The sequence below is a fragment of the Hyla sarda genome, chromosome 2 (genome assembly GCF_029499605.1).
Source record: "Hyla sarda isolate aHylSar1 chromosome 2, aHylSar1.hap1, whole genome shotgun sequence".
In the NCBI taxonomy this organism is placed as follows: domain Eukaryota; kingdom Metazoa; phylum Chordata; class Amphibia; order Anura; family Hylidae; genus Hyla; species Hyla sarda.
In genome coordinates, this window is record NC_079190.1 from 487,292,529 (window position 1) to 487,302,412 (window position 9,884).

The window sequence follows — 9,884 nt, forward strand, 5'->3', positions numbered from 1 at the left end:
AGTTCCTAAATGGACAGCAGAGGTCAGCAGAGAGCACTGTGGTCAGGACATCACAGGAAATGCATTTCTTTTTTGGATTTCTCTTTAGTATATGGACCCTAAAAAGTACTGGAAGGATTAAGATTTTTTTTAATAGAAGTCATTTACAAATCTGTTTAACTTTCTGGCACCAGTTGATTTAAAAAAAAAAGTTTTCCAGGGGAGAACCCCTTTAAACCATGATTCCGAAGCGTTTTAAAGTAAATCTCTTTCTCGAGAGGACATGACAGGAGCTAATATTTATTGTCATGTTCTTGATCAGCTTGAAGAAGGCAGACTGATAAGATAAGAAGAACTACTTTGCAAGTGTTAAATTCTCTTGCAGTGCCTCCGCAGGTGAAGTGAAGCATTACAGTGTTTCTCTTGAAATCTGTGGGCAGTACATGGACTTACTCTTTTAACACAGGACTATTATACTACAGGACTATTATAGCATCTGCAGGTTGAACCAGTTTGTCGCATGTTATCTGGGCAACATCAGTACATTACAGTATGTGAGAGATCACCTGGTGGCCTATCTGTGTACTGTACAGTATAAGGCTTTGTGCACGTAGGCTGCTGTCCTGTATACATAGTACTTAATAAGTAACCTTCCTCAGGGACAGGGGGCTCGCATGGCTTCATTATGCTAAAGAGATACAGAAACTTCCTCACCAACTATAAATGGAGAGCAGACGTATGGCCACCATATGAATGCAGTGTGCTGCCCTTAGATGGTCTACTGCAGGGTGACCACTACTGCGGTCAAGTAAAAAAATACAAAATAGCAATAAAATAAGAATTCAGAATTTTGGATTAAAGCATTAAATTGGCACGGTCACTTAAAAAAAACTTTTAACGTATCTCTACATTTTGTTTGCCATTGGCTGTCTGAGCATGCTGGGATTTGTAGTTTTGCAACCCACCCTGGTTGGGAAAAACTTGTAGAGAAATGTAAAAAGTCAAATGTTCAGACCCCAAAGAGAAGTTTTCAGCTGCGCACTTCTCTCCCCACCTATTCTAGTGCGTGTTCAGACCCCGAATGATCAAAAATGGCCCTGATTTACTTAGTGTTGTGTAGGTTTCTTCATGGGTTTTCATTCCCTACAATTTATTTTCCACAGTATTTACTAAGGTTTCCCTACATTTTCCCATTTCCCTACATTTTTCTTTTTTTTTTTTTCTTTTTTTTTCTTACACCTGCTCTGATCTGTCGGGTTTTCCTCCGCTCAAATCCCCCACATTTTCTCTGGAAACCTTAGTAAATATGTTGGGTCTTTGTGAAAATTTCGGGGACACGCCCCTTTTCTCGGACCACGCCCCATTTCCCCGACATCCATGCCCCTTTTTCGTTTTTTTTCTGTAAAAAGCCAGGTTTTCTCATTTTTGGCGCAAATTCTGGCTCAGGCACAATTTCTGGTGCAGTGCACCAGAATCTGGCGCACAACCCGACAAAACATGTCAGGTTTGCAATAGAAAATGAGGGCCAATGTCTTTAGGACAGTGTTTCCTAACCTTTTTCGGTTTGGGGCACACCTCCCCTGGGAAGGTAGTTTTCCCCCCTGCATGTAACACCCCCACACCAAAGGTAGTTTCCACTCTAATGTAGGACTCCCTTGTAGGTAGTTTCCCCCCCAGATGTAGAACCCCCCCCCCCCCATAGATAGTTTTCTTCCTAATGTAAGAACCCCCCTGTAGATAGTTTGCCCCTGTATGCTGGACCCCTTGTAGGTAGCTTTTACCTTTATATAGGACCCCCCTGTAGTTAGGTTACCCCCTGTCAGAAGCCCATGAAGACCTTAGAGCTATGATACATCACAGGGGTCCTAGCGTGTTGCATCACCATTATGTCCGACAGACTGCTGGCACACAGGTTGGGACGCTGCTTTAGGACATGTCACAAGTTGTTTTATTTTTTAATTTATTTAAAAAAACACCACTTTGGTGTTGCAACATCATATCAGACACCAGTTTTACTAAAATAATACCTAGAAGGTTCTCTATGGTAAACCAGTTGCTTAGAATCCACAGCAGACACTGGTTAAAGCACAGGGTTACGTTATGTTGTTACGGTTATTCATCCGCAACGTGTATGAACCCTCTTACTGCGATTTGCTTGTTCAACATATATTGAGGGGAATGGGAACCGAGGGGGTGGAAAACTGTATCCAGTGTTTTAACTCTTTCTCTCTCCCCACCCCCATTTTTTTTTTCAGCCTGAGACAGTGGCAACTTTGAAACGTACGATAGAGACTCTGATGGAAAAAGGAGCCATTATACGGAACCTGGAAAACCTCGGGGAGAAGAATCTTCCTTATAAGATCTCCAAGCACAGTCAGCGTCACACGCGAGGAGGGTATGTATAAGCATGAGGCAATAGGATGCAACCGATGGATCTTCGATGTCCATGCATGCTGGGAGTTGTAGTTTTGCAACATCTGGAGGGCCAAAGTTCAGCCAGGATCCCCATACCCAGCACTGAGGGTCCTAACTATAACACAGTAGATTTTGAAGTGTGAAAACATGTTTGGCTAGGTCTGGCTCTAATCAAGTTTCTTTTTGTAGCTCCTCGTGGGCGGGGCATTATATAGCTCTATTCTGCTCTTTAGGATCCATTTTAATCCATATCAGAATAGATTTGTCCTACAAAAAACAGAAGCCATGATGCCAGCATAAAGTCCAGTTGCTTAGGCTTTCGTACACTGGAAGGCGTTAACCCATTAAAGGGGTTATCCAAGATTTAATATGAGGTAATAGGCGGGATTATTCAGTTAGGGTGTGTGTATTAGGCATACACCCCCCTTAATGTATAACATTCACACCCCCTGACTTTATAATCCCACCTTTACCTGATAAACACTCCCATTTTTAAAATTAAGTTCACGCCCATCTGACTATTCCCTGAATTTTCAGAAAATCTTTAAAGGGTACCTTTCATCAAAAAAACTTTTGATATATTATAGATTAATGTATGCAGAATAACTTTACAATAGCATGTTATTAAAAAATATGCTTCTTGTACTGGGCTGCGTCCCGTGTTATGCTTTGATTGCGTTTTAGTGCACTCTTGTTTTCTTTTGTGAAAATCTTTAATAAATACTATAGTTTAAAAAAAAAAAAATAAAAAAAAAAAAAAAATATATATATATATATATATATATATATATATATATATATAATGCTTCTTTCTATTTAATTTTCCACTTTGAAAAAAATACCACTAGGGGTCTTCCTACCAGTCCTGGTCTTTTTTTTATTTTTTATTTATTTATTTTTTATAGATTTCAGACTCATGCTGGAGTCCTAAATCTCCGACTGAAGCCGGGACACAGACAAGCTCAGCACTGCTCCCTGCTCCCATTTTTTTCAAAGTGGAAAATGAAATATAAAGAAACATATTTTTTAATAACATGCTATTGGAAAGTTATTCTGCATACATTAATCTATAATATATCAAAAGTTTTTATGGGATGAAAGGTACCCTTTAAACCCACATATCTCGGGAACAAAAGGGCGTATAAAGGAACTGTAAAAAGCTGTGTGATCAAGACAGCCTACGCTATTTAAGGAGCATAAAATCTAGGATATTTATAAAATACGCCCCATATATTGTCCACGCGATTCTGCCAATCATTGCTCAAAGTAAAACCAAGACCAAACCAGGGCAAATAGCCAAATACTTTAAAATGCCTAGATAATACCCCCAATCCAATGTCCACTTTATACTGTATATACAGGTCACTTGTCACACAGGTCAGTGCAGGAGCCAGGGGAACTGTGTGGGTGTTTAGAAGGCGTTGCGCAGTTGCAGAAGTCCTTTTTTTGGTTTTAGGTTTGCCTAAAACAGTGGTTCCCAAGCAGGGTGCCTCCAGGTGTTGCAAAACTACAACTCCCAACATGCCCGGACAGCCTTTGGCTGTCCGGGCATGCTGGGAGTTGTAGTTTTGCAACATCTGGAGGCACCCTGCTTGGGAACCACTGGCCTAAAACCTATCTATGCAGTCTAGGGGGTTTGTATATAATGGTATTGCATTATATGGGGTACATGTTTTTGTTCAATAACATGTTTCGTTTTGTTCTTAATACAACGTCTGTCACTATGCAATTATCTGCAATTACTCTATACATAGACACATATAATTTTTTTATTTTTGTTATTAATATTGTTATTATTTTTAGTGTAAGGGTCAGTATTCTTGCAGAGAGCCCGTCTGTAAGGTCTCATAGTTTTGATGTTCCTTTAAGAAAATCTCTGGGACACTTGTTAATGGGGTTATTATCCAGGCCTGTCCGTTTTAATAATTTACTTTTTATCGACCTTTTTGTAAGTTGTCTGTTGGCTTTTTGTTGGATGTTAAATTCTTTGTGGGGGCCGGGATGTGAGAGCTGGCCAGCGGGTGTCCCGGATGGTTTCCTGGCAACAAGTGATGCCATTAAGCTAGGTAATCGCAAGTGTTGCGCGGCTGAAAAATAGCCATGGGGCACCTGATCCGGGGGTTAACCCTTGTGCTGTGAGAGGAAGACTGTGTATTCCTATGAGGTGTATTCAATGTATGGTTATAAAGCATCCAGGCCCTGTTGCCTCCTGGTATAGGGGTCCCCGGAGCCTCTGCCTGTGGCTTATAATCATTATGGGGGAGATTTATCAAAGCCTGTCCAGAGGAAATGTTGCCCAGTTGCCCATAGCAACCAATCAGATCGCTGCTTTCATTTTTAACAAGGCCTCAGCAAAATGAAAGTAGCCATCTGATTGGTTGCTATGGGCAACTGGGCATCTTTTCCTTTGCACAGGTTTTGATAAATGTCTCCTTTTGTTCTTGATTTATTGTAAATTCGTTCTTCCACCGTTAAATGGGGGTACCCCAGCTTTCAGAAAACGTATCCCTTATTTTCAAGTTTGGGGATACGTTTTTGTTTGCGAGGCTTAGGCTGGATTCACACCACGTTTTTGCAATACAGTTCCCGTATACGTTTTCAATATGAAAGCCGTGCAGAACCGTATTGAAAACCGTATGCGTTGACTCTCTATTGAAAACCGTATGCCAAACGATGCATCAGGTTGTGTCCGTTTTGCATCCTGTGCGGTTTTGTCTGTTTTATTTTTTTCCTCCCCGTACCCAAAACCGTAGCCTACCACGGTTTTTGGTCCGGGTGAAAAACCGTATTGAAATGTATACGTTTTTTTTTTTTTGTTTTTTTTGTTTTTTATCACGGGAGTCAATGGGAAACGTACAGAACTGTATGTGCGTACGGTTCCATCCGGTTTTCCTCATACGGTTTTTGACTTTGCACAGCTTTTTTCTTGGAATTTCAATCAAACAAGTGAAACTTTATTCATAATGGAATGGAAAAAGTTAAAAACATATACGTTTTTTTCTTAAAAAACGGATGCAACCAGTCATAATTTTTTCAAGCCGTATACAGTTTTCAACTGTACACACGTTTTGATACAGTTTAGTCAGGTTTGGAGGAATCCGTTTTTTATTCAAAAACCTGATACGGGAACTGTATTGCAAAAACAAGGTGTGAACCCAGCCTTAGACCGCTGGGCTTCCCCCCCCCCCCCAACCAGACCAAACAACTCATCCCTCCCCGACTTTCCCCACTAAGCGCTCCAGCCCCCACTTTCTGAGACGTACTCGTATGTGCAGTGACAGTCCACTCAACCAATCACCAACTGAGGCAGGACGCTGCTGCAGCAGGTGATTGGCTGAGCGGACTGTAACTACAGAGATGATTTGAAAAGTGCATGGGGATACGTTTTTAAAAGCTGCATAACCGCTTCAAGATTTATCCTGTATCCACAAGACAGGGGATAAGTGGTTTTCGGGGGGGTCTCACTGTGCTGGGACCCCTTGTGGTCCTAAATCTTCTGTTGGAATAGAGGGGTATCCAGCTGCAGCATCATCTGAAGTACAGGCAGGGACAAAGTCCTGGAAGTGACGGTGGGACTAACACTCTTCTATACTCACTCCTGTCCTATCAGACTTCTGATAGGGCAGGGGTTGCAGAGCAGCCTGCAGTGATTGGATGAAGAGACCCAGCACAGCACAGCAGACTCAGGGAGAAAGTGAATGCATGGTGAGTGAAGGCGGGCTCAGTGCATGCCTCGGACACTCCCCTTCATGAGCAGTGGATGTCAGAATGAGTAAGCAGAAGAACGGAGGGATATGTGAGGCAAATACAGAAGCTAGACACGTAAAAAAGACATTTAAAGCATCTGTATGACCCAGTGAGTAACATTTACAAGTATTATTTTATCTGTGATATGACAGGTACACTTTAATGGTGAGACAACCCCTTTAATGACTCCTTAGTAAGCTTATACTAGGCTAATGCATGACGAAAAAAGCGTGGAGCAGTGTAAAGCATTGGAGACAGAGAGTACATTGTAAATAAACATGAAATCTTGCAGTTTTCAGTCTGGCCACTAGGCCTAATCTCAAACTGAGACTTCCTATTGTGTCTGTGATGATAAGGAGGAGGATGCAGGATAGTGATCTGTTCAGAATTACAGTGCAATGTACCGTAACACCAGCATTTAGAGAAGACAATAGGAGCTCAGCCTCCCCCTGCCCTTTAGAATGACCACTGTACAGGTCACAGAGCGTGCTCAGAAATGTGTCCCAAAGAAAGAATAGGGGTATGGAGATGTGTCTATGTCCATGGGGCTTGCTGTAAAGCATATCACTAAGTGCTGTTGAAAACAGCCCAGGCAAGATGACTGTCCCCATAATGTTCTCAAAAAGAAATGAAAAAAATTAACAAATTACTCTAGTGCTAGGACAGTGTTTCTCAAACAGTGTGCCTCCAGCTGTTGCAAAACTGCAATACCCGGCATGCCTTTTGACTGTCCGGGCATGCTGGGTATTGTAGTTTTGCAACAGCTGGAGGCACACTGCTTGGGAAACACTGTCCTAGTGATATCACTTTATGAGATGAGATAGCGTTTAAAATTTTTGTATAAATAAATAAAATATATATTTCTTTTAATTATCAAAAAAAAAAAAAATAGCTGCGGAATGTATTTCTATGTTGGGATGTTGTCTCATGGCTGCGGTGTGCAGTTCAAGGCGTCGTTCTCACGCCAGTAAAACACACACACAGCGCTCCCTGTACTGGGATAGTTTACTTGGAGTACTTTCACACCCACCTGAACCATCCAGGACGGCAGAAGGAATTTTACAGCAACGGATAAAATAACATTCTTACAAGGCAGCATGCTTACAATATGGCTGTGCCCATAAAGGTGCAGGAGGAGTTGGCAGAGATTATCCATGAAAAACTTTTTTCAACAAAGGGTTGACTGGTTTAGAAAGTCCAAAGAAGAGACCATTATAAGGCTGTCTGTTTCTGGCACACACCGTTATGGGGGTATCTTGGCTGACACACACCATTATGGGGGTATCTTGGCTGGCATACACGATAATGGGGATATCTTGGCTGGCAAACACCATTATGGTGGGTATCTTGGCTGACACACACCATTATGGGGGTATCTTGGCTAGCACACACTATTATGGGTATATCTTGGCTGACACACACTTATGGGGGTATCTTGGCTGGCATACACGTATGGGGATATCTTGGCTAACACACACTATTATGGGGATAGTTTGGCTGGCACACACCATTATGGGGGTATCTTGGCTGACACACACCATTATGGGGGTATCTTGGCTGGCACACACCATTATGGGGATATCTTGGCTGGCACACACCATTATGGGGGTATCTTTGCTGACACACACTTATGGGGATTGCTTGGCTGGCATACACAATTATGGGGGTATCTTGGCTGGCACACACCATTATGGGGATATCTTGGCTGGCACACACCATTATGGGGGTATCTTGGCTGACACACACTTATGGGGATTGCTTGGCTGGCATACACAATTATGGGGGTATCTTAGCTGGCACACACTTATGGGCATATCTTGGCTGACACACACTATTATGGGGATAGCTTGGCTGGCACACAATTATGGGGGTATCTTGGCTGGCACACACTATTATGGGGATATCTTGGTTGGCACACACTATTATGGGGGTATATTGGCTGACACACACTTATGGAGATATCTTGGCTGGTATACACGTATGGGGATATCCTGGCTGACAAACACTATTATGGGGATAGCTTGACTGGCATACACAATTATGGGGGTATCTTGGCTGGCACACATTATTATGGGGATATCTTGGCTGACACACACTATTATGGGGGTATCTTGGCTGACATGTACTATTATGGGGGTATCTTGGCTGACACACTATAATGGGGGTATCTTTGCTGACACACTAATATGAGGGTATCTTGGCTGGCACACATTATTATGGGGATATCTTGGCAGACACTCACTTATGGGGGTATCTTGGCTGACACACATTTATGGGGATATCTTGGCTGGCACATACTATTATGGGGATATCTTGGCTGGCACATACTATTATGGGGGTATCTTGGCTGACACACTATTATGGGGCATCTTGGCTGACACACACTATTATGTGGGTATCTTGGCTGACACACTATTATGGGGGTATCTTGGGTGACACACACTTATGGGAGTATCTTGGGTGACACTATTATGGGGGTATCTTGGGTGACACACTTATGGGGGTATCTTGGCTGACACACTTATGGGGGTATCTTGGCTGGCACACATTATTATGGGGGTATCTTGGCTAGCACACTATTATGGGGGTATCTTGGCTGACACACTATTATGGGGGTATCTTGGCTGACACACTATTATGGGGGTATCTTGGCTGACACACTTATGGGGGTATCTTGGCTGGCACACATTATTATGGGGGTATCTTGGCTAGCACACACTATTATGGGGGTATCTTGGCTGACACACTATTATGGGGGTATCTTGGCTGGCACACACTATTATGGGGTATCTTGGCTGACACACACTAATATGGGGGTATCTTGTCTGGCACACATTATGGGGGTATCTTGGCTGACACACTTATGGGGGTATCTTGGCTGGCACACATTATTATGGGGGTATCTTGGCTGACACACTTATGGGGGTATCTTGGCTGGCACACATTATTATGGGGGTATTTTGGCTGACACATACATCAGATTACAGCATGAAACAGGGCTGGTCAGGATCTTGCAAAAAGGTTATGGCCAGGTTTACATGGCAGTTCAGGTGATATCAGATCTCTGCTAAATAATAATAATAATTAATAATAATAATATAATTTATTATTATTATTATTTCCTTCATTTATATTGCACTAGCACATTCTGCAGCGCAGTACAGGGATTGTCATCACTCAGATCAGTCTCTGTCCCCAAGTTCACATTTCTGTATCTTTTGGAGTGTGCAGGTGAAACTGGAGTACGGGGAGGAAACCCACACAAACACAGGGAGAACATACAAACTCCTTGCAGATGTTGACCTTGGTGGGATTTAAACCTAGGACCCCAGCGCAGGTAGGCAACAGCGCTAGCCAGTCGTGGTTTAGCTGCAGCCACATCCATCAGTGTTTCCAAACCAGAGCACCTCCAGCTGTTGCAAAACTACAACTCCCAGCATGCCCGGACAGCCAACGGCTGCCCGGGCATGCTGGGTGTTGTAGTTTTGCAACAGCTGGATGCACCCCAGGTTGAAAAACACTGATCTATACTATATACTACTATATAGTCCAACATTGTGGGAGTTGTAGTTTTCGTTTGGGGCTGCTGCTGAGCCACAGGCTGTATCAGGGCATGCTGGGAGTTGTAGTTAGTAACTAACTGCAACTCCTGAATTTAATAAAAAAGACAAAGCGATCAAAAAGTCACATCAAAGCAAAAACGCTACAGATCTGGGCGCAAAAAATGAGCCTCACACGGGCCC

At 42.8% G+C, this 9,884-nt stretch overlaps 1 protein-coding gene across 1 annotated transcript in view; it reads left to right on the forward strand.

Annotated features, from left to right (window-relative positions):
- MRPS6 (mitochondrial ribosomal protein S6) overlaps nucleotides 1-9,884 on the forward strand; it is a 62,501-nt gene that overhangs the window by 47,523 nt on the left and 5,094 nt on the right. Inside the window, exon 2 of the mRNA XM_056559574.1 lies at nucleotides 2,235-2,374. Within this exon, the coding sequence (XP_056415549.1) occupies nucleotides 2,235-2,374 (140 nt within the window). The remainder of the gene's footprint in view (nucleotides 1-2,234; nucleotides 2,375-9,884) is intronic.